Source organism: Azolla caroliniana, unplaced genomic scaffold, assembly GCF_043228905.1.
Source record: "Azolla caroliniana isolate FFs.n. ecotype wild unplaced genomic scaffold, voAzoCaro1.0.p SCAF_21, whole genome shotgun sequence".
NCBI lineage: Eukaryota > Viridiplantae > Streptophyta > Polypodiopsida > Salviniales > Salviniaceae > Azolla > Azolla caroliniana.
Window position 1 is genome coordinate 621,852 of NW_028230456.1, and position 24,578 is coordinate 646,429.

The window sequence follows — 24,578 nt, forward strand, 5'->3', positions numbered from 1 at the left end:
CATTGCTAACGGTTTGCTCTACCGTAATGGGAAGGTTTGTGTTCCAGATTTACCCGAGGTCAAAAAGAGGATTCTTTTTGAATGCCATGATGCACCCTCAGCAGGGCACCCTGGAATACATCGTACACTCGTTCTCATCTCCACTCAATTTTATTGGCCTAAGATGCGTCCTGACATACATAGTTATGTGACTAAATGTCACCAGTGTCAGGTTAACAAAGCCGAGCGACTTAAAGCCGCAGGACTTTTACATCCCTTGGACATTCCCAATAATAAGTGGGAAAGTATATCCATGGATTTTATTGTTAGCCTTCCTCGCACCCAAAAAGGTCATGATGCCATCTGGGTTGTCGTTGATCGACTAACTAAAATGGCCAGATTTATTGCTACTAAAACCACGGTAACAGCTCCTGAATTGGCTTACCAATTCGTTGACGAATTGTTTCGTTTTTATGGGTTACCGATGGATATCGTGAGTGATCGAGATCCAAAGTTTACTAGTGACTTCTGGACACAAGTCTTTAAGAAGTTAGAAACTACGTTGAGCATGAGCTCCACGGATCATCCTCAATCCGATGGACAGACAGAACGAGTAAATCAAATTATTGAGGACATGCTTCGAGCATACGTTGGTGCAAAACCAACAAAATGGGAACGTTATCTCCCAATTTTGGAGTTTGCTTATAACAGCTCCAAGCATACGTCGACGGGATATAGTCCTTTTATGTTGATGTATGGTTTTCAGCCACGAGCCCCGATTGATGTTACTATACATCATGATGAGTTGCGAAGTACGCAAAACTTTCTTCGGGATATGCAAGATATGTTGCATATTGCACGAGATAATATAAAAACAGCTCAAGATAGAGCGCGTTTTTATGCCGATCATCATAGGCAACCTCGTGTATTCAACCCTGGACAGAAGGTATTTTTACGTGTACCTCACAATTCTAAGACATTGTCTACAGGTAAGTGCGCTAAGTTAGCCCCACGGTTTTGTGGACCTTTTACAGTCCTCAAACGCATTGGGTCATCAGCCTATCGTCTCGCTCTTCCCGATGGTGTCGGAATTCATCCGGTCTTTCATGTGAGTCGTCTAAAAGAACTTCTAGGTTCTGGCGACAATACAGTTACGACTGAAACTCTGGTTACTTCTGAAGAATTATCTTCTAAACCACATGTACCAGAAAGAATTCTCGATGTTAAAACAAAAAAATTACGTACTAAAGAAATCCGAGAATTCAAAATAAAATGGATGGATAAATCAATAAAAGATGCCACATGGGAACGCGAAAATACTCTTAGAACTAACTTCCCTAACTTTCCATTGCAAGAGTGCAATGTTTTAAAGAGGGGGAGTATGTTACGGGCATGACCATATAATATCCCGTGGTAAGAATTTACCGTAGTATTCTATACACGTGGATAAGTGTGAGGGTTAAATGAGAGTGTAAAGAAGGGGAGGATTACTTTTAATCCTCGGGATTGAGACAACCCATTAGGTCAAGTGTGAACTTGCCTGGGGGCCTTGGGTATCGCTATAAATAAGAGGCCTAGCTACCCTCATTTGGTCATCTTTTGACTACATCGAGACTCTGCTCGTGTGGTGGGTCAACTCTTGTAGCGAGCGCGCCAGCACCAGGTACGACTCGACGCCACGGCGGTGGTATGGGACGCCGATCGAGGCTCGAGTCCGTCTCGATCCCTTCGCTCGGGGGTGGTCGGGTGGATCGGCACCCTTCTTTCTCTTTCTCCTTTCTATCTTTCATTTCTTTATCCTTATCTTAAGCTTACGTTAGTATCTAGATCTATAATAATAATACTAAGTCGTATACTAGTCTTTAGCTAGGATTTTATACATTGTATTTAGTAGTGTAATCGGTTGCCATTTCTTGATGTCAAGTGAAGGACCGTTTCATTTAGGGATAAGGTAAATTACTCCCTTTGTAAAATGTGAAGGCATATTATCCTCTCAAAGAATGTGTTGGAATGCTATACATACATAAATATGCTTTGAACAAGTCCTAATATTTAATGAGGAATGTTGGGGTTAGACCATCCATACCTGGACAACAATTCTTCAGCATACATACATAAATACATACGTACATAAATACATACAGACATACATACACACACACACATACATACCTACCTACCTACCTACACACATACATACATACACATACGTTTGTATGTACGCATGTATGCTCGTAGAAGCAGAGCACACAAATAAGGAAAGCAAACATACATACACACAAGCATACATCCACGCGTATGAGGAAAGAAAACATATTCACACACACACACACACACACACACACACACACACACACACACACACACACACACACACACACACACACACAACAAGCATATGTCCATACATACATACAAGCTTACATTCATACACACAATGGAAGCAAGCATACATGTATGTATGCATACGAGCATACACTCATGTCAACGAGGAAATAAAAACATCTATACCCATACATGGAAAAACACATGTACGTATAAACACATACACATACACACACACACACACACACATACATACATACATACATACATACATACATACATACAAGCAAGCAAGCAAGCAAGCAAGCAAGCAAGCAAAGCACACATGAGAAAGCAGAGCGAGCAAAGCACAAGGGGGGGCAACGCATACGCCTCGACGAAATGCAAGCGAGTATTGGGAAGAAGGCAAAGCAATACGCACGAGAAAAAGCAAAAAAGATAGAGACAAAGATAGAGATAGAGGTAGAGACAAATACAGAGACAAGAAATAGAGATAGAGATAGAAGCTAAGCGTTTTGTCTTCTTAACGCATACATAACATACATTATACATACATAACATACATACATACATTATACATACATTATACATACATAACATACATACATAGAGACAGAACAGGCAGACATAGATGGAAATACGAGGAATTATAATTAGCAACGAACAATTCTGATGAATATTTGGGTGAGATGGAGGAAGGAATCTGAACGCGTTGTGGAGGGCATATGCTGCGTATTGTGCTCTTTTCCCGCTCACCATATCTCTCTCTCTCTCTCTCTCTCTCATCATAATCATCGTCATTTGCCATGGCCTACCTCTCTCTTCCTCTTCTTTCTTCTTCTTCTTCTTCTTCTTCTTCTTCCCCTGTTTCTTCATCTTCTTCCCCTGTTTCAACACTGCGTGTCACACCAGCCAGAGCCATGCCCCCCTACCATCATTTTAAGGGGCTCCACGTCTCTCCTTCTCAGCATTGACCAAATCCTCCGAAGGATCTTTCCATCTGTTGTGTTTCTTCTTTTTGGGTTGTTTGGAGAATTTCCACACTCATCAGGATGCATTCCACTGCTCATCTCTACTCTGGCCCTGCCATGGAAACTTTGCTTAGAGGTAAACAGAACACACCAATTTATTCCCTCTTATTCTAAGGAGAGTTCGTTTATTATTTTTGTTTACCCACACTCATATTCATGTATTTTCACAAATATTCTAAGCCTTGTCATGCATCTGATCGTCTAAATGGCATTGCCTTGTTATCACATGATAGCCTCTTCCTAAACACCATATATATGTATATATATATATACAAATGTCATTTAATTTCATACGTATACAAATGCCGTGTATGGTTAACACATACAAATGTTGTCTAGTTTTGTATTCATACAACCTACCATATCGATTGAAACATGGTTTAATCCATTAAAATACATACATACATACATACATACATACATACATACATACATACATATATATACATACATACACACACACACACACACACATATACATGTTACATATTACATATTGAAGCCGGCATTTGTTGTGCTCATAAATTATAATGTGATATCCCACCAGTGATACAAGCCATGCTTTTCCCTGAAAGATTCTACTCTTGTAGGAATTGGTGGTGAATCAAGGGTAGTTATTATCGGTCACAGAGGGTGTGGCAAGAATAAGATATCTCTTTCAGGAATCCATGAGGAACATATGCCCACCATCATGGAAAACACTATTGTGTCTTTTAACTTGGCTGCAAACAGTGGTGCTGATTTTGTTGAGTTTGATGTACAGGTTTAGTCTAGTCCTCTGTCCATTACTTTTTTATTCTTTTGTCAATGAACATTCTTTGATGATCAATCGTCATTTTGTTTGCTATTTTATTCAGGTGACAAAGGATGGGCATCCAATAATATTTCATGATGATTTGATTATCTATAATGAGAAGGTAAACATTATGGATTGATTTTGTTATAATTCCAGAAGACATCCTGATGTGGACTCTAGTATTGTGCTCATTGCTGCATTGTTCTATTCCTACGGGGGTAGGAAAAGGATTGTTTGGTTGAAAAACGGATATGTGACCTGACACTCGATGAGTTCCTTTCTATAGGATATCAAAAAGATTCTCAAACAGTGAGTCATACTATTTCCTCCTATTTGTATATCTTATAGGCCTATGCGTTCACTTGTATGTGTGTTTTTAAGGGGTTCTACATGACTACAGATTGAGAAAGAATTGCTTCGCAAAACTGCTGATGGGTCACTTGCTGTATGGAAAACTTCTGTTAACGATTCCTTGTGTACTCTCAAGGAGGCATTTCTTCGCGTTTCTCCCACAATTGGGTTCAACATCGAGCTAAAATTTGACAATTACAATCCGATACCCCATTGGGATTTGAAAGCATCAATTCAATCAATCCTAGAGGTATAAATTCTATATTGCCTGTTTGTGTGCATGGAACATTTCCACATACAATCAAAACATTTTTCAAAGAAATCAACAATCTAGAGCATCCAGATGTTTGAAGTGCAGGAAATTCTGAAACATTGTTAGACTTCTAGATCTTTCCAAATTCATCCAAATAAAACAGACATGTCTCTTAACACTTTGTTACCTCTCTCCATAACATTTTGCAGGTTGTTCATGGGAATGCGATGGAGCGAAAGGTTTTCTTTTCTACTTTCCATCCTGATGCAGCTTTATTGCTCAGACAACATCAATCTATATATCCAGTGAGCTTTTCTAAGACATCATTTCATTCTCTACTGCATTGGCATTTGTGTATTTTCATTTTGATTTAGATTTGCATATGCTTTTGGTCCCAATGAGAGTTTGGTATGGCCTTCTGAGATTTGTATATATCTACAGGAGATCAGCATTGCCCCTTCAAGATTTTTGTATGCATAAATTAGAAATTGCATTACTCTCTTGAGATGTCTTGCATATATCAACCAGAGATTGATTTTGTATATGTCAACAATTGATTGCTTTAGCCCTTTGAATTTTTTTGTATGTAGCTACTATATCGTCATCACCAAATTACATTGCCATTTTGAGATTTATTGTTTATCAATGGTTTTATATGTTGACAGTAGATTGTGATGCCTCTTTTTCAGGTTCTGTTTTTAACTGATGGTGTGCCGAACACTTATCCTGATGTTCGCCGAAACTCTCTAACTTCTGCAATTGATGTTTGCTTGTCTGGTAATTAATTCTCTTCATGAGTTTCCTTTGAAGTTCTGTTATAAGAATTTCTGTTTTATCTTATAAATATGGGTGTAACTTGTACAGGAAATTTGCAAGGCATTGTTTCTGAAGTCAAAGCCATTCTTAATAATCCTGAAGTGGTACAAAAGATTAAGGCCGCGAAACTCAGATTACTAACGTATGGAGAATTCAAGTAAGTATTGTGCTTTATTTGAAAATGATTGTAGAAAATCTGAATTCTATTCGATGTTTTGCTGGGAATTCTTGTGTGGAATTGGCTATGCCATTCAAGATATTTTATGCCGAATTGTGATTTGACTGTTCTATTCAAGATATATTTCACAGACATATGTTGCATATTCTATAAGAATGATATTTTGCCTAGAATTATTTATAGAATTTCTTGAATTAGTTTCTATTGTATAATTTGCCATAGAGTTTGTTATAGAATTTTCTGTAGGATATGTTGTAGAATTGGTTTATAGAAATTGTGATTTTATAAGATACCTGGATGCATGCACACGCAGATATATACTGTTTAGGGTTTAGGATACACATGCAGATATATGTCTTTGCACGCATGTATGTATGCATGCACACGTATGTGTGTGTATTTATGTAACTTTACTTTCTTTTGTTAATCAGCAATATACCTGAGATACTCCACCTCCAACATGAATTAAGTGTTGATGGTGTCGTTGTCGATCATGTATCGAAGATGGTGGTAGCATCATTCTGCAAAAGCAAGGGTCCAATTATGACCTTGGATAATGTGAGTTTCTTTTCTCTTGAAATGTCAATTGATTTGTTGGATTCATAATTATTCCCCACGGGTTTTTTTGCCGAAATTATATACTTGTTTTTTTATGTCTTTTTTGCAGGGTTCAGAATAAGCCAAACTACCATTATTACGTGTAATATTATACGATTCTTCATTGAAGTGAATGTAATACTTCTATTCAAAGTATTTAATCATCGTAGCCTAGTTTAACATTGATAATTGACATTTGATATCAACATCTAGCTAGTAAAACAATAAGAATCTGTAAAGTCGAGATATTCAAAGCCTTTACTGTTGTAAGTTCTGACAACTATATTGATCAAATGGTTTATAAAGCTAGTTTAATCGCAGCCTAGCTAGTAGAACAATAAGAATTTGTAAAGTCAAGATATTCAAAGCCTTGACTATTATTGTAAGTTATGACAACTATACTAATCAAATGGTTTATAAAGCTTTAGGAATGATGTCCAACTAAATGTTCTAAAAACTTATAGCACTGATTTTGAATCAAGTGGTTCAGAACTCAGTAATTGTCTTTTATCTTCTTCCCCTAATATGTAAAAAGGAAAGAAAGCTTATGGTCAGGTCAGCATATACATCAACATTTATGATGCAATTCTTGATTGTGCTGCAAAGCAACTGCTGTTGTCACTTGCCTTTGAAGAGTGTTGCATTGGTTCACCACCTCGTGTATGACTAGTTACCAATCAAGAAGTTGAATGTTTGCACCTGTGTATGGCTAGCTTGGTAAAACCTAGCTTTGTTTGACTATTTGTAATGCTCAACTCTTGAATGATTGTAAAAGGCCATTTGTAGCTGGTGAGTATAACTATAATTTTATATTATCAGATCTCATAGTGCTCACATTTAAGTCTTATTGCCAGTGTCGTTCAAAACTACTAGCACGTATTCAAAATTTACTTGCATTACGTAGCTAATTCTGCAATGGCAATAAAGTTGGAAAATATTACATTCATTTACCATTGATCCACACTTTGTACTAATGTTTGCAAATAAAATTATGCAGTACACTTTTTATATTTATACCTATTGCAAGGTTAAAAACGTTGCATTAATTTTAACTTGCACGCTATGGAATTTTATCATATGCTGAATAAGCACATAACACTTCTTACCCAAGAAGTCATACATAGAACCTTTGGCCACATAATTTCACCCACAAGAATATTGGCATTTGGTTTATCATGATAAAACCTTTCCCCACTATAAATTCGAAATAAAATTATTGATAGTAGATTATTCCCACAATATGTACAAGTCATGCGAAACAAACCCATGATGTAATTGAAGTTTTTCAAAACAATTAAAAAGTCCATTGCTTATTTAGTGTTTGCTTGGACTGGTGCTACAATGTAATGGTGTAAACCATGAGCATTCATGTGAATGCAGTGATATTTGTACAAACAATGCCACATTATTTTCATGAACGATGACCATGTTGAGCAAAGATATCAACATTTGTCGGAATATGATAACCAAGTATGCCAACAATACCAAAATCAAATATCGTAGTTCTTCAAATAAATTTCTTCATATCAACCACCGTTGTGTGATTACATTTCTATATTTCTCTGGCCTTTCTATAAGCTCAAAGTTTGGAATAGGGACTGACAATTGAATTTGTTTCCTCTCATAGTAAGATTATTAAAACACTTGAATTTGATTTCTCTCATAGTAAGATGATTAAAACACAACATAGATTATGCATAGCTCTCCGTATTAAAAAAGTGTGCTTGAATAGCATTCCATTCATTGTTTTCTTGCTATGAGAAGAACAAGAATCAACCAAGGTCTAAACATAGGCAAGGTTTTCCTGATCAAGCTTAAGATTTCAAATCACAAGTACATTCTGAACCAGAAAAGGAACTCCTTGTAAGTTTCTGTCCTGGAGGATTGGTTGCAACTATGGCATCACCTCATCAAGGGTTCATTTACAATTGTAACATAGCAAAATATGCACAATTTCACCACCTAATGATCAAAACAGTTACATCTAGACAGACACTACACAGATATATAATCTACTTCAATGGCATCCCATCATTTAGTTCTCACGTACAATGCACTCTCTCCAGGCAAAATGTACTCAAATAAATTGGACCCCAATGGATAAGATGTATCAAATAACTTATTTAATCCTTTTGTGTGGCAGAGAGATACATTTTCTTCCACAAGATGGAGTTATACATGTAAAAAAAAAGGTCTACCATTGATAGGAAAAAATAACCAAAAGAAAAATAGGGTTAGAAGCACCCTATTGTGAGGCACTGACTAATTAGATATATATGACTTTTCTTTTTAGAGATGGTTTCTAGTCTCCTATCAATACTCATAGACTTGCAACATTTCCTCTGAACGGCAAAGAGATAAAGAGGTCTTCAATCGATAGGACAGAACAACCAAGTGAACAATTGGGTGAGGAGCACTTCATTGGCTAGCACTGATTGATTAGATATATGACTATCTTTTTAGAGATGGCTTCTGGTCTCCTATCAATACTCAGAGTACAATGATCAGAGATGCCTGGGGTTCTCATTCTCCTCGATACATGGAGACAAAGAGTTCCTCTTGTGTACGGATGATCAGAGATGCCTCAGACTACTCCTGCTAGTGTTACATGGAGGGCATAGAGAGGCCCTTCTGAGTAAAGATAGGACACATGTACTTTGCAGAGACAAATCATAGAAAACACTACAGAGCTAGCACCCCAGTTAACTCATCCATGAGAAAACAAATTGATAGAGCACTCGAGCTTCAATGCTTTAGATGTCCACCCAAGCATAGCTTAGTTTCAAGGATATGTAGAACTGCTGAACACTACAGTAATCGACCTACACATAGGCTTCCAATGACGGATATCAATGGCATTAAAATCTTAGAAAGAGCTCATGGATTGAACTAGTCTACTGTCTCCCACTATACTTCCTAAGCTAAGATTCTCCATCCTTGTATACCCGAATCACCTACACATCTTCAGCTCTAAGGTCTTCCCTATTTCTAGAACCAATGATATTGTACTCAGAACTCTCCTATACCCAGAATTCTTGTTTCTCAAATCTTGTGTTATAATTAGTTGCAATTTGGGCCCCTAAGTCATTTTGGCCTTTCGTATTAGGTTCATTTTCATTTCATTTCAATGAATTAACCTCGAAACTTTTGAATTGTACTAATGTTTAGTACAATAGGTGAACTCAAGTCACCATCTCTTGAAATTTCCTGACTCATGGGAGTCACAGTCATAAACCACACAAGCGGCAAAGTCCACAAAGTTTGACATTCTCAAGATCAAGAGGTAAAACCACCCACTTCCTAACATCAGGAAAAAACATTGCATTTCACATGAGTAATTTCGAAAGCATTGCCATGAAATGCATATACCCTTTTATCTGTAAAATTATTGAGTCATATATTGGAAAGCAAAAACATAAAAAATCACACATATCAAACCAGAAACAAATGCCTTGAAAAGAAGTATGGATACATTGATACAAGCCATTGATCTGAGGTTGTGTACCAAATTCCACAGAATCCTTATGAGGAAAAGTAAAAGGACTGATTTGTACATAAGAGAGTAACAAGTCCTTGTTAAACAGGCTCAGTTGCAACAAAAGATTTCTCCCTTTCTAAGACATTAGCCATACCTGCCCTAGAAATAGATACAGTTGGCCTTTGATAGTATGTTCGCAAGCTCAGCTGCAACAAGAGATTGCTCTTTTTTTTTACACTGAAAACAAAAAACATTGTCTCCTTCCATTAGCACTTTATCCACACATGTCGCATTTTGAAAACATACTTATTCTCTGAAGACATCAAGTTTCGCAGTTAAAAACTATATAATCCTTTAATGAATTAGCCATACACAGTCTACAACACAGATAGGCTTTGCACTGGAAAGGCATACAATCTCCTAAAAACTAGCCATGCATGCCCTAGACATAAATAGGCTTGGTATTTGAAACGCATATAATCTTTTTAAATAATAACCATACATTCCGTCAGAATATATAGGCCTTTACATTGGACATGGTCTAGAAATAAATAGACTATACAGTGAAACTGTATACCATTTTCCATACATGCATACCCTGGAAACACATAGACTCTGCCAAAACCACTAGTCATACTGTACAAATGCCCCAGAATTTGAAAGATATGCTTACCACAAAAAAGGCATATAATCTCTTAAAAACATAAATAATGTACAGGCTATGCCTCCAAAAGCCATATAACTTCTTTCAAGATACATATAACTCCATACCTGACTCAGAAATAGATAGGTTTGCATTGATTCATGGTGACTTCTGTTGGGCAATAAGGGCACTTAAAAGATCGATTCTTTGCCAGCTTCTGGAGTGTTTGCTTACAAAGAACATGACAACAGGGCATGAGCATCGGAGGGTTCTCAGCCGAGCTTTGATCTTTCGATACTGGACAAGCAAATATTGAATGAAATTGGAACTCTTTGTCCAATTCGATTTCAATGGGCAACTGTTTTAACTGCTGCCATTCTTGCTTCTTGCTGGCCGACAAGATTGTGGTCATCTTAAGAAGAGTTGGCAGAGCATAGGCACCTGCCAATAGGGTCACCTTGAGTGGGCTTTCATACGCTTCTCCAAGAAGAGAACAACATTCTCGGGTAAATTTCTTTCCAATTTCATCCCACATATCTGAATAGGGGCAGAACATTTCTGAATATGGACAGCTCTCAAGCCTACCCGTCCATAAGAGGCAGCACATCAGCCTTTGGATATCAGCCATGTGGCGTGATGAGAACCTTCCAAATTTCTCCCTTGCATAATTCAATGCTTCAGGTCGGAATCCTTTGTGCAAAAGTTGCAAGAATTGGAGGCGATGTAGATCGAATTCGAAGAAAGATCCCTTTTGGATAAGAAATTCCCGATTTGATTCAGCCCAACTGAGTGCGAGATCTAGATTCCGTCCCCGAATTCCCTCAAGAATCTTATACATTTCGAAGAAAGGTGCTTTCAATGATCCATTGACACCATTACCATTATCACTATCACTATCAGTATGAGAAGACTCCAATAAATATTCGTTCACCAAGGAATCACCTAGATCGAACAAACCTTGTCTGTAGAAATGGCGGGCTATTATCTCACAGATCTTTCTCTCTGACCAATCAACATCCCGGCAAGCTTTTGCCATATCTGTGCAGAAGGACTTATCAAGAAGCTTTCCATATTTGCCAAGGGAGAGGTGTAGGTCCTTCTGAAACGATCCAATCTCGAGTAATGAAGAGTTCTGATCTGTGATCTTTGCATGGAGTTCTTGTAGAACCGGTTTGATATTAGGGTTTAGTTCGGATCTGGAGGTTCCATGGTTCTCTGTGAGGTGTGCGAGCTTCTGTATGGAGCTTTCGAGTTCAGCTATGGCGGTATCCACAGCTTGGAGTGTCTTTGATTCAGCGGTTTTCTGTTTTTTCGAGACTCTATCGAAAGCTTCTTTGATAGACGCGAGGTCCATCTCTCGAACAGAGAGAGAGAGAGAGAGAGAGAGAGAGAGAGAGAGAGAGAGAGAGAAACCAAAGAGGGCAAGAAAGAAAAAAGACAGAAAGAAAGAGAAGAGAAGAGAAGAGGGGTAAAAGAAAACACAGAGATGTTTTTTAGGGTTTAATGGTGATAGGAAGGGAAGGAGAAAGTGAAAACCAGAAGAGGAGAACGCAGAAAGACGAAGCGTGTGGATTCGAAGGCGCAATACATCGGAGGAGGAGGAGAAGGAATGGAAGGGGAGAGTGGAGGTTTACCTGATTAGGAAAGGCGAGGAATGGCCATGGCCATGGCCCTGCTTTTCTCTGAGTGGCGCCCTTGCCTTGCCTTGCCTTCGATCTCTCTGTGTGAATTACATGAATCTCTCTGTCTCGATCAATCTCTCTCGCGATCTCTTTCTCTGTCTCTGTCTCTGTCTCTGTCTCTGTTTCTCTGTCTCTCTGTGTATGTATGTGTATGTTTTCTTCCTATTTTTGTTCACACGGTTCATTGAAAGAGAGAGTTTGGATATACATACATATGTATGTATGTACATATTTGCAACATATGCACATACATGTATATATGTATGTATGCATGCATATAATGTATGTATGCACGCATGTAATGAGTGTATGTATGTATGTATGTATAGGCTATGAATGAAGGAATGTATGTGTGTATGTATGTACATATGTATAGGCTATGAATGAAGGAATGTATGTGTGTATGTATGTATGTATGTATGTATGCACGCATGTAATGTGTGTATGTATGTATGTATAGGCTATGAATGAAGGAATATATGTGTGTATGTATGTATGTATGTATGTATGCACGCATGTAATGTGTGTATGTATGTATGTATAGGCTATGAATGAAGGAATATATGTGTGTATGTATGTATGCACGCATGTAATGTGTGTATGTATTTATGTATAGGCTATGAATGAAGGAATATATGTGTGTATGTATGTATGCACGCATGTAATGTGTGTATGTATGTATGTATAGGCTATGAATGAAGGAATGTATGTGTGTGTGTATGTATGTATGTATAGGCTATGAATGAAGGAAGGAAGAGATTGATCATGGTATGGTATGTATAGGGTATAGACAACATCCAAGAAAGGTTTCTCGCTTTCGCACATCATTGGGCCCTGCATGAGCATCTTCCAACGATGCTCTTGGCTTTCACTCGAATGTGTGAGAGAGAACCAAGAACCGTGCAAAACGAAAAACATTCATGAGAGCGTTTGCTCTCATTCGCCTCCATCGGTTTCTTTATCACGTACACTTGTATGTGCCATCGCGTAGACTCTTACACTTTTTGTTATCGTAAATGATGCTTTTTTGGGGTCGAGAGAATTGTTGTAAATGATGTCCCATGAATTTGTTGGACATTGGTATGAACATTGTCAAAGGTCATCGCTCGCTAACTAGGTGCAGACCTATCGTGTATTTCGATGATGATGAGATGGAGAAAGGATGGGTGCACATGCACAAGTGGATTCAATGTTTGAAGTAACACATCCTCAATGATGGGTTGAAAACAATACCAACAATTGATTTAAAAATGGTTTATGTTACGTTTGAGATGATTCTCTTCCTCCAAAATTTGTGGCTACTTTATGCCTGTCTGATTTCATGAAGTGAAGGGTCGAAAACCTCAATGCAGTCTGCATAGAATATATGTTTCCAATTTCAATTCTTCCAAGACCCCCCCCCCCGGGTTGAAGGCCAAAATGTTGGTGGAAATGAAAAACCAATCCCTTTACTTGGAAGATCAATTGCCATCTTCTCTCTTCTCTTGTTTGGATCGATGCGAGTTTGATTCAAATGCCACATTTTTCCTTGTCGTATACTTGTTCTCGTCTCTTGCTTTCGAGGCTCAAGTGCACACAGACACATCTTTCTACGAGTGATGACATATTTTTGCAACACAATTGGCTTTATCAACCAAGAAGCTTGGATATGGACACAAATGGAGTTGGCCCTCTCCTTTTTATTGCCGAGAGCATTTCATCTTTCCACCACCTCATATACCATTTTGTATTGATATAAACTGAACGACCCCTACCAATATCTTCCTTCGACATTGCCATTGAAGTTATATATTGATGATGAGATTGTCATTTCTACTCCAACATCAAAATCTTCGAAGCAGATAACCACACACCCTTCCTTTGCTTGTAGAGCTTCATTGAAGTATGTATTTGTTTCGTTTGGCAGAAACATGCATACGCTTCTTGGCAACTTTAGCAATTTAAAACCAAGAGAGAGGAATTAAAAGAAGCCCGACATGTGTTTATTTATTTATTTATTTATCAGGAGGAGAGAGGGCAAAAGCACACGGGGAGCAAGAGTGTCCATCTGGGCTCTCCTCTCGGTGAGTCCGGCGAACAGGAAAGGCGTCCCAAGGAGCATCCCGACTTGACTTGACCCGACCCGTGTGGTCTCGTACCATCTTGTCTGACCGAGAAAAACACGACGACATTCCGACTTGACTTGACATGACCCGTGTGGTCCCGTACCATCTTGTCCGGCTGAGAAAAACACACGACGACATTCCGACTTGACTTGACCCGACCCGACTCGTCCGGCCGAGAAAAACGGGACACATTCCGTCTCGGGTTTGACCTCCGAAGACGATAATATAATCTATCAAATCTCTCATATATGTATCATCATATCTCTTTTAACTAATTTCCTCTTCCTTATCAAGTTTCTTCCTCCCTTCCTTTTCTCCCTTTTTGTCTACAACTACTATGGACTTACATACTTGGCAGTGGCTGCTAAACTAAAGGAAGCCTATAATGGCTGCTAGCCTATTGTCCTGCTCCTTCTTTCTCTGCCTCCTCCTTGCCTTTGCGCCATTTCCATCTCCATCGCTAATTCAAGCTCAGACGGTGAACAGACCAGATCTTTCTCCCTCTTGGACCACTCTTCGCTCCCTCTTCACCTCCCTTCTTCATCGGATTCTCAACCTTCGCCTCTCAAGAGGCGATGCCCCAGGTAAGCAAACCAAGAATAAAACCCTAATTTCTCCTTTATACTATATCTTGACTCTTCTTATCTTAGCGTTTTCACATACCCTAACCCCCTTATTCTTTGAATCCCCGACCTTTCTGTAATGTTTTATAGCTAAGGCTAATCATTTTTTTTATAATCCGTTACCCTCCAAAATTTCTTTAACAGTAAAGTTTTGTTATTGTTGTTGTATCTAACTATGCACTTCTGCAAACCCGAAACCTAACTCTGAGATCCTCACCTTTTTTGTTTTGTTCTCCAATCATAACCCTTCTTTTCTTGAAGGATTTTGACTAGCCTTTATTAATAATCATGAAACCTTCTTTCTTCGTCTCTAACTTCCAACTCTAAAATGTATAAGAGTAGCTGAACCTGATCCATCTTCTAAAGGGAAACAGGGTGTGGACAGCACCCCTACATAACATGTTCTTTTAATGTAGTACCCTTTTTATGATCCATAACCCTAACTCTTTCTCTTAACCTTCAGGTGCTGAGAGAATCTCACAGATCTTATCGACTTTTGATAGTAGCCTTTTGTTCTGGAAAAAAGCGGGTTCCCTCGGATGGGATTACCTCATCCACTACTATTGGAGACGTGTTGATCCAACCCAGATCATGGGTATATTGAAAGGGATCACTGAAATTCAATCGTTTGTAGCTGAGCTCTCACAGTTATCATCAGCGAACGATCGATTGAATTGGATTTCTTTGAACTATGGGAGGATCTTGCGGCTCTCCAAGGACACACTTAGGCACCTCTTGAGTCTACTCGATCAACCTGTAAGATGTTGATGTGATGATTATGCTCCGTTAATCTGTGTATAACCTATTTTTGATGTTTTCTTATGAGTGCACTAACAACTTTGTTAGGGTTATGTGATAGATGATCTCACATACTTTTGTAGTACATATTGTATAGAAGATTGTACATGCTTCATAGGATCATACTATATAGAGGATTTTGCATTTTCTCAGAGTATTTTAATGACTTTGTCAGGGCCAAGCTGTAATATTTCACATTGGTATTAGTGTTTTGTCAGCTTTGCAGCATGGATGATATACTATAGGAGATTTTACGTTGTCATTTGAGAGTCTTAAGGAATTTGCTTGTTTATGCTGTGGAAGTGTATCCATTGTTATTCGAGTTCTAATGACATTGGTAGCATTTTGTTTATAGAAGGTTTTACCATTGTCGTTGAGAATTTCAGGAACTTTGTTAGGAGTATGTTTCAAAGATTTTATTTTGTGAATAGAGAAAATTAGGATTATGCTATAGAATTTTTTACACTGGTATTAGAGACGTCCTACAGAATTATGGCAGAGAAGATTTTAAATATTATCTAAGAGATGAATGACTTTATGCTGTGAAGTGTGTGCATTGTTATTCGAGTTCTAAGGACATCAGTAGGATTTTAGTATAGAAGGTTTCACATTCTCATCAAGAGTTTCAGGAACTTTGTTAGGAGTATGTTACAAAGATTTTACTTTGTGAATAGACAAAATTAGAATTATGCTGTAAATGTTTTTACACTGGTATTAGAGACCTTCAACGGAATTATGGCAGAGAAGATTTTGAATGTTATCTAAGAGGTTAATGACTTCATTGTGCTTATTCTATAGAATAGTTCTGTCAGTAGAAAGTTTCATTAGCTTTATTAGGATTGATAGGGTTATGCTACAGAAGAAGTGTACATAATTTGTAATCATGTTAGCATAGGCTGTACAAGATTTTACATTTTATGTATTAGGAGAGTTTTTTGTGTCCATTGTTAGTTTTATACTACAGAGAATTTTACATTACATCAGATTCATAATGGACTTTGCTAGAGTTTACTATAGAAGACTTTACATTATTACTAGAGAATCTTCATAAGTTTTTTAGGACTAAATTATGAATGCTGTTACGAGTCCTTTTTTTCTTGTATGATTGAACATGGCTTGTGGATTGTTGGGCTTACTATCATTTGTTGTCCTTACGGCCAAACGTACTATCATTTTATGTATTAGGAGAGTTTTTTGTGTCCATTGTTAGTTTTATACTACAGAGAATTTTACATTACATCAGATTCATAATGGACTTTGCTAGAGTTTACTATAGAAGACTTTACATTATTACTAGAGAATCTTCATAAGTTTTTTAGGACTAAATTATGAATGCTGTTACGAGTCCTTTTTTTCTTGTATGATTGAACATGGCTTGTGGATTGTTGGGCTTACTATCATTTGTTGTCCTTACGACCAAACGTACTATCATTTTATGTATTAGGAGAGTTTTTTGTGTCCATTGTTAGTTTTATACTACAGAGAATTTTACATTACATCAGATTCATAATGGACTTTGCTAGAGTTTACTATAGAAGACTTTACATTATTACTAGAGAATCTTCATAAGTTTTTTAGGACTAAATTATGAATGCTGTTACGAGTCCTTTTTTTCTTGTATGATTGAACATGGCTTGTGGATTGTTGGGCTTACTATCATTCGTTTTCCTTACAACCAAACTTATGAAACGTTTTTGATGCTCAAAGGGTTATTCCCCATTTAATCTTTAGTTATTTGAATTTCCAGGGAGCGCTTCGGAATTTTATTCTCTCCCTGCAAACCGAAATAGTCTCTGGGGATGTGTTACGAGATGCTTTAGAGCTTGGTGCAACTGACTTACATGGCATTTTCCAAGTGGCAAAGGAACTTCTTGGAAGATATTATAGAAGTTCCTATACCAACAATTCATCGGAGCTATAGGTGGCGTAAAGCACTGAAAAGAGGTTATCACGCGGGAATAAAAAAGAGCACACTTCAGTTTAATATATGGATGATAGTTTTCTACAAGATACTTTGGGTCAGCTTTCATATACACCCCACTTTCTCTCTATCACTTTTTGAAAGTTGCCCATTATGTTATTCAGCAACATTTTTTCAATATGGGCGAAAATCCAAGGATGTACTTATTTACTCTTTCCAACAAACTCTTCAACGCCATAAAGAAAGAAATCTCTCTTTTCTTGAATACAAATGACAAGACATATCTAGGAAATTTCAAGGTTCTTCAAGATTTTATTCTTTCTAACATACATGTGTACATTGTGTAGTTTGTTTATTTTGGGTGATAGCGTGAGAAAGAATGAGAGATGGTGTGATAATATTTGAATAACTAGGGTGAATAGCTATACGAAAATCCCTAGCACATATCTAGGCATGTTTCAAAAAGTTGTTAAAGATTCAAGGGTAAATAGTACTTCAAATCTCCATGAAACTTGAAGTGTAGGTTCAGAGTTGAAAGGAATCCCCTTGACAAATTCTGTAAAACTAGAAGGTTTTCATGGCATTTCATACATCATTCCATGTTTTCAAGATGTATTTTACATACACATCTTATTCGTGCATTTCTTGCATGTGTGTTTCTATGTGCAAGGGTTTTGGTGTGGCATGCATGGAGGTAGTTTATTGAATGAGCTTCAACTTAGCTTTCCTAGATTCTTGGTCAATTGACTTGTTTTGCGACAAAATGAGTTGTCTTCGTTGAGGAGAAAAAAGATCTAGCTTATTTTGATTCCCTTTTTCCGAGCTTGTCATGGAGAAAACCCCAAAAAAGCATGCTTGATGAAGATACACATGTATACTAACATACTGCCCCTTGTAGTTTTGAAAGTGGCAACATATTTTGTTTTTTGCCTTTTAAGGATCTAGGAAAACTCACCTAACAAAGCTAAGAAGAACAGTTTTAATTTTCCTAACAAAGCTAAGAAGACCAAGTTTCAAGTTCTATTTTGTTAGGTGTCAATGCAAAAAATAAATTTGTATATGTCCTCATATGTGTAGTTGATATTACCCCTTTATATGAGGGTCTATATTTATATGGCCCTTAGGATACATATATGTTAAGTCACATTTGAAAAGTGACAACTTGACATATTGCATATTGAGGTTGCTTGTGCAATTCATGTAGTTTTGATCCATCTCTAAGAGTTTGTGAGTACAGTGTACAAAAGCCTCAAATTTTTGTCCATGGGGCCCATGCAAATTTTAATTTAGAAGCAACTACATACCTATACCTATGAGTCTCTTCCTGATTTGAACATGAGTCAAGCATATTCAGATCCGTCGATGGGGCTACTGCTAGAGAGAGAGAAAGAGGGATCATAGTGTAAACGAAAGAGTAAGATTATTGAACAAGAATCTTGTTGAAGTAAGGAATGATATTCTAGTTCTTTTCTTAAACAACATGGCAAGAGAAGTAATGTTGAAGTTGTGGAAATAACAAGTAACTAACAAGATCCAATAAAATGAAAATTTCAAAGTTAAAAATTTTCTTAGGGTTGGTCAATGGAAAGATTAAGGGGCCGGAGTGAAGAGATCAATGGCTTCAATGAGTCCATAATCCAAGGCCATTGGATCAAGGGGGCGGAGTTGTCAGTTGGGGTGGTGTTGATTGTGCTGGGCGTGACATGGCGAAGGGAGGCTGGATGGGCGATTTGCTTGGGTGATGTTGTAGATGTGACAACAATAGTAGGGGGGGTTGCATTGGTCATTGTGGCGTGTTTGGGCCTCATAGGCGCTCTTCTACGGCTGGACACAGTCTTATGGGCACATTTGGGATCCCTTCTATTGGCCCTCCTTTTCCTTCTCTCAATAATATTGTTCACACTTGAGGTCACTCGTGGCCATCCAAACCCTGACACCGCCCAACTCACCGACTTCCCCGATTGGTTCCAACATCGGGTTCGTAGCCACAAACATTGGGATCCCATAATCTCTTCATGCTTCCTTCCTCCCCCTTCTTTATGCTCGTCATCTAACACCCCTTCCACATTCAAGGTCGGTGATCTCTTAGATGGAAAAATGAGTAACTTATAATAATAATGTATTGTTGGTGTATTAATCCATTGGTTGTGATGAATAGTCATTAAAAATGTCACTACCCTCGTTGTTGTGTTAGAGATATAACCTCGTTGATAATATAGATATCTTTGATGTGTTAATGCATTTGCCATATAGCTTTGTTTTAATTATGACTTCCTATACTAGAAATAAGCCATGAAATGAAGCAAACATGCATGCATCATTGATCAATTATATATGATCAACAAGGACAATTCAACAGAAGACAAGCAATAGAAGTTGCTTGCAATTCTTCATGACAACCTTGTTGATCAATGTTATTTTCGAAGCATTAGTAACTAGATTATACATGTGCCATAATGCCAACATATTCCATCGTCTAAATTCAATGATTATATAAGAAAACAACCACCTATCGCTTCTCATGTACAGAGAGAGGTAGATGATTTTGAAAGTGTTTATTCATTTTCCAGTCAGGTTGTTGTGAACCTCCATTATCTTGCAACTTTACACATGTGGACGACGACAATTGGATTCCATCAAATCAGACTACAACTACAACAATCCTAGATTGTGCGATTTGGAATAATGACCCATCAAAATTATGCTACTATTGTGATTCTTGTAAGGTTGTAACTATACAAATGACCTCGGAACGATGGAAAAAGTTTCGCACACTTTTGTTCCTCTCCATATGCATTATTCTCAGCTTGTATGCTTTTTGTGGATGTGCCCTCTTCAAACATGATGAACCACGAATCTATATTCATTCTTAGTTGTACAAATGCTCATTGCATTGGAAAGTTTCAACACATTTGGATGGATGTGCATTACATTATTATATGACAACCTATGAATTAATGTACATATAGTCATTATAAACTTGTGAATAGGAGGCTTTGCAAAAAGGTTTATGACAAAATTTGGACGTGTTTCATCATTTAATCTCTTTGTACATCTACGAAATTTGCACAAAGAGTGGGGAATTTTATACATTACACACAAGTATAAGTATTTGCGAGACACTCTAGCCCTAGGATAATATCTAACACTGTCAATGTTTTGTAAGAATGAATATAATAACACTAGATCAAATTGGTCATTCTCAAGCTCAAAAGGGAACACTTTAATGAGCCAATATTGAAAAAAAATGTGAACATAATGAATCCGCCTCTTTGTGAAACCCATGAATTGCAAAATTTGGGCGCATTCACGATTTATTTTGTATTGAATTTACTACAAGATTTCCTATTGTGGATTACGATATCACCATGCCTAGGTTAGATAGGTCGAAACTAACCTTGACCATATTATCCAACACTAATGCTAGGGCCTATTATATCACGTAATGTTGTAGAAATTCTTCATATCTTTGGGCATCAGAAATTCGTAACGTTTGTAAATGTTAATGCTATGCTTTGAAGAGTTACAATACAAAAGTCAACATTTAAATCCACACATCAATGTCTGATGGCTAACAAACAGATTGATCATGTATTTGAGACAAGTGCAAGGAAGGGACGAATCCATGTTCCCACGTTGTAACAAGCAAACACGATCGTAGATCATGAATGCAAGAAGTTATATTGCTTGTTCGACATCAAATTTGAAAGAGTTAATTAGCAAGGAATAACCGAGGGAAACCACCATCATCAATATTGTCGAAAACATATCCAATATGACCCTAAGAAGGCTCGTTACGATCAACACACACAATGACACTAGTAGGCTCCTCATGATCAAACACATGGACAAATGCGGGGCATTAAGGGACATGCCAACATTAGTCCTTATCATCACGGCCATATTCTAGACCCATAGATTATAAGCACAATTCCGATACATGCACACACACACACACACACACACACACACACACACACACACACGGAGGGATCTTGACTTAAAATTTCAGTCGGTCTAATGCGATACGATGAGATATGTATCGATCGGGAGCTAATTCCATGAAATTAAATAGATCTTTAGTTTAAATTTACAAGATTGGCCCTCAAGAGGAGGGCGAGATATCGATGGGGGAGCCAATTGCATGAAATTAAATAGATTTTTTTAGCTTATTTACAAGATTGGCCCTCAGGAGGAGGAGGAGGAGATGCTGGAGAGATGAATCTTTGTCTGAGAACAGATTCCATTCAACTCATGAATGAATGAGCCAGGCTCAGCTCTTTGTGTGTTGGAAGATCCGGAATCTGTCCTGCTGGATGATAGAATTCCTTTGAAGGATCTTCCTGTCGTCGTCGGATTCATCGGCTGAGTCCAGATCTGCATTCCTCGAATTAACCAGTGGTTCATAATTCTGAAATTCCATGTCGATTGCATTCATCACAACGCTGTTGATCACATCCGAGCTGAAATCGAAACTCTCCTCCTCCTGCTCATCACGAGAAGGGTTGCTATTGTTAACATCCAATGGCCACCCATTAGAAGCCTTCCATTGATGGTTCGATCGCGATGCCGAAGCAGTATGATGATGGGACCATGATCTATGGATCAACAAGCAATCAGGTTTTGCCTGTGCGGCCATACGATGATGATGATGATGATGATGATGATGATGATGATGATGATGATCGATCGCGTGTGTGGGCCACACCACATCATCAATGGAGGCTGGAAGGTCTGGATTAGATGCAGATGGGGCTGGGTATTTAGATCCACCATCATTGATATTATTACTCTCCCACACGTCCAGTTTCCACTGCCATGACCAGGGATCGAACTCTGGTGGATCCTCCAAGAGCTCTGGCGATGTGGCGGATGATGTGGCGGATGATGTGGCGGATGATGTGGCAGATGATGTGGCGGATGATGTGGCGGCCGAGTCCAGCAGTTCCCTTAGGAGTGCCTGGGCGCGTTTGTACGATCGCACTTGGGAGTCGGTGTTGGTCGGGGGGCCTATGGAGGGCCCCATGGCTCCCCCTAGGACCACTTTCGCCTCTCCGAACCTCTCTTGCTTCATCAGGCACATGCCCAAGTTGCATAACTTGTTATTGTCGGGTTCGAGCAACAGGGCCTTCCTGTAGGCAAATCAAGAAACCCGACAACGAACCGTATCCATGAACAAACAAACAAGTGTCAATGTCCCCTCTATATTGGTGGCCTAGAAATCGATACATTTGACAACAATGTCGAGCACACGAGACGAATGCATGGGAAAAAAGCAGAGAAACCAACCAACCCACACATGCCCCCAAGATAAGACAAATACCTTGCTTCTTAGGGACATTTTGCTTTTGTAGAGCACCAACTCATGAATCCATCAACAATGTTACGACTCAAATGTGAATGAGGAGGTCCAAGGTTCAAATATTTTTTTACCTGTACACTGCCTCTGCAGCAATGTAGTTGTGCAACTGCATGTATGCCCAACCCAAATTTCCCTATCACATTCAAAATATGCTCATTCAGGCATGTTTGAGACAAATACAAGAAGGCCGAACTTATAACATTTAGAATGACTATGTATTGACTCAATGGTAAATGTCGAAAGGTGATTCCACCATGTAGTACCCATTTATCAACCTCGAAGGAAATTTGGGATTCATTAGGGGCTATTTGCCTCTGTCATGATTCTCAAACTTTACAAATAAGAATGTTAACAAATTAAATGTCAATATTCGTTAAAAATTTGAGGTTTGGCATCAATGAGGCCGTCTTGTTAGAATTTAGTTTTCCACAAGTTGTCAACTTTGCCCTTTAAATGGCTGCCTTGCCCCAATAATGGCACACATTCATGATATGTATGAAATTCACTTTCGGTCAATAGAAATGTTGTTACACTTGCTGATCTACCTCACAAGAAAACAACCTTCGTAAAGCAATAATATACTTTCTCCCTCTCGCACTACCCTTTACATTAATCATTCGGAACACAAGAAGTGCAAGTTTACTCATAAATCTAGAACATTATATCAATCAATAAATTATAAATTCAAATGCATCCAAATTTATGGGTCTTTAATTATTTTGTAAAAAAAGTAAAAAATTTAGCCATGACACAGAGGATTCCTATAGAAATTTCGTGATAAATGAGAACTAGACCCCTCCTCCGACGAGGACAATGAAGACTCTTCCACTCCCTTCACGAACCTCATCACCCTTGACCAAGTTCACACTTCTACATGGAGTTTTGATAAAGGAACAACATGTTATCAAGGGCAATAGAATGCCTCCAAGAGGCACACCATTAGAAAATCTTTTTGTTATGAGATTTGGGAACAATGGGCTCGAGTATGCCCTTGGGCATGACATAATCTATATCGAACTATCGTATGGAAATTTTATTGCAATTAGTATTATATACCAAAAATAGCGAAAAACTTAATATCTATAAATAAAACTCGTAGATGACAAAACCTCATTTGTATTCTATCACAATTATTGCATATGTTATAACTTATAAGACAACCTTTGGTTGAGGTTACATAGTTAATTGTCCATGACAAAGATACCTTTATTCACCATGTTGTTCTATGTTGCTTGTTCAAGAAACAATGGTTCACGTGGTTTGACAACATATAACCATAGGCTTTAACCTACCTTGAAAATCTTCACCATCCCTTTGAGAAGAGTGTATCTTTGGGGAGCTCTCAAATTCTCCTTTTCCATGAGACCCAATCACCACCATCAAACCCCTCCAATTAGTATATAGAAAAGTATATGTGGTCTTTGGTCCACCTCATCCCAATCCAATAATGTATAAATTTCTTGATGTTTATAGATGTTTATACTTGTTTCATGATGGTCCCTTTTCAACATAAAACCTGGTGACAAATCCTTGAGAAATCTAAAGTCTATCACAAACTTGACAAAACGCAATAAGACCTACCACTTAAAGCACTACAATTTGATAGCAACACAGAAGTCTAAAATATTTCGTTCCTCCCA

General features: G+C 38.0%; 4 protein-coding genes and 1 pseudogene across 7 annotated transcripts; 3 read left to right on the forward strand and 2 right to left on the reverse strand.

Annotated features, from left to right (window-relative positions):
* The first annotated feature begins 3,186 nt into the window (after positions 1-3,186).
* LOC147850159 (glycerophosphodiester phosphodiesterase GDPD1, chloroplastic-like) lies at positions 3,187-6,757 on the forward strand. 2 transcript variants are annotated; one of them, XM_087336694.1, is made up of 10 exons: positions 3,187-3,411; positions 3,911-4,098; positions 4,193-4,252; positions 4,354-4,440; positions 4,532-4,732; positions 4,945-5,040; positions 5,425-5,512; positions 5,600-5,708; positions 6,161-6,287; positions 6,397-6,757. In XM_087336694.1, exons 1-10 carry the CDS (start codon positions 3,357-3,359, stop codon positions 6,406-6,408), a joined length of 1,023 nt encoding a protein of 340 aa, XP_087192820.1. In that variant the 5' UTR covers positions 3,187-3,356; the 3' UTR covers positions 6,409-6,757. The 2 variants fall into 2 exon arrangements, with proteins under 2 accessions (XP_087192820.1, XP_087192821.1); XM_087336695.1 differs by having other exon boundaries at positions 3,926-4,098.
* Positions 6,758-9,760: 3,003 nt separating this feature from the next.
* LOC147850160 (protein RMD5 homolog pseudogene) lies at positions 9,761-12,187 on the reverse strand (annotated as a pseudogene). 2 transcript variants are annotated; one of them, XR_015531680.1, is made up of 2 exons: positions 10,576-12,187; positions 9,761-10,041 (listed from the first exon to the last, which is right to left on the reverse strand). The product of XR_015531680.1 is annotated as a protein RMD5 homolog pseudogene, transcript variant X2 (transcript). The 2 variants fall into 2 exon arrangements; XR_015531679.1 differs by having other exon boundaries at positions 9,761-10,028; positions 10,562-12,185.
* A 2,417-nt stretch (positions 12,188-14,604) lies between these two features.
* LOC147850161 (adenine phosphoribosyltransferase) lies at positions 14,605-17,847 on the forward strand. The gene is made up of 3 exons (XM_087336127.1): positions 14,605-14,818; positions 15,321-15,613; positions 17,403-17,847. Exons 1-3 carry the CDS (start codon positions 14,620-14,622, stop codon positions 17,574-17,576), a joined length of 666 nt encoding a protein of 221 aa, XP_087192253.1. The 5' UTR covers positions 14,605-14,619; the 3' UTR covers positions 17,577-17,847.
* A 1,238-nt stretch (positions 17,848-19,085) lies between these two features.
* LOC147850162 (tetraspanin-9-like) lies at positions 19,086-20,540 on the forward strand. The gene is made up of 2 exons (XM_087336155.1): positions 19,086-19,649; positions 20,147-20,540. The coding sequence occupies exons 1-2, from the start codon at positions 19,158-19,160 to the stop codon at positions 20,447-20,449; spliced, it is 795 nt and encodes a 264-aa protein (XP_087192281.1). The 5' UTR covers positions 19,086-19,157; the 3' UTR covers positions 20,450-20,540.
* Positions 20,541-21,679: 1,139 nt separating this feature from the next.
* LOC147850163 (uncharacterized) lies at positions 21,680-23,142 on the reverse strand. Its single transcript, XM_087336700.1, has 2 exons — positions 23,010-23,142; positions 21,680-22,708 (listed from the first exon to the last, which is right to left on the reverse strand). The coding sequence occupies exons 1-2, from the start codon at positions 23,048-23,050 to the stop codon at positions 21,850-21,852; spliced, it is 900 nt and encodes a 299-aa protein (XP_087192826.1). The 5' UTR covers positions 23,051-23,142; the 3' UTR covers positions 21,680-21,849.
* Between the last annotated feature and the right edge of the window lie 1,436 nt (positions 23,143-24,578).

Excerpts from the sequence above, each read along its gene's own strand:
- LOC147850163 (XM_087336700.1), bottom strand. The coding sequence starts at position 23,050 with ATGCAGTTGCACAACTACATTGCTGCAGAGGCAGTGTACAG. Across the intron at positions 22,709-23,009 it reads GCTGCAGAGGCAGTGTACAG|GAAGGCCCTGTTGCTCGAAC; the intron begins GTAAAAAAATAT and ends ATTTGCCTACAG.
- LOC147850161 (XM_087336127.1), top strand. The coding sequence starts at position 14,620 with ATGGCTGCTAGCCTATTGTCCTGCTCCTTCTTTCTCTGCCTCCTCCTT. Across the intron at positions 14,819-15,320 it reads CTCAAGAGGCGATGCCCCAG|GTGCTGAGAGAATCTCACAG; the intron begins GTAAGCAAACCA and ends CTTAACCTTCAG. Across the intron at positions 15,614-17,402 it reads TGAGTCTACTCGATCAACCT|GGAGCGCTTCGGAATTTTAT; the intron begins GTAAGATGTTGA and ends TTGAATTTCCAG.
- LOC147850159 (XM_087336694.1), top strand. The coding sequence starts at position 3,357 with ATGCATTCCACTGCTCATCTCTACTCTGGCCCTGCCATGGAAACTTTG. Across the intron at positions 4,253-4,353 it reads TGATTATCTATAATGAGAAG|GAAAAGGATTGTTTGGTTGA; the intron begins GTAAACATTATG and ends CTACGGGGGTAG. Across the intron at positions 4,441-4,531 it reads ATCAAAAAGATTCTCAAACA|ATTGAGAAAGAATTGCTTCG; the intron begins GTGAGTCATACT and ends ACATGACTACAG.
- LOC147850162 (XM_087336155.1), top strand. The coding sequence starts at position 19,158 with ATGGAAAGATTAAGGGGCCGGAGTGAAGAGATCAATGGCTTCAATGAG. Across the intron at positions 19,650-20,146 it reads ACACCCCTTCCACATTCAAG|TCAGGTTGTTGTGAACCTCC; the intron begins GTCGGTGATCTC and ends TTCATTTTCCAG.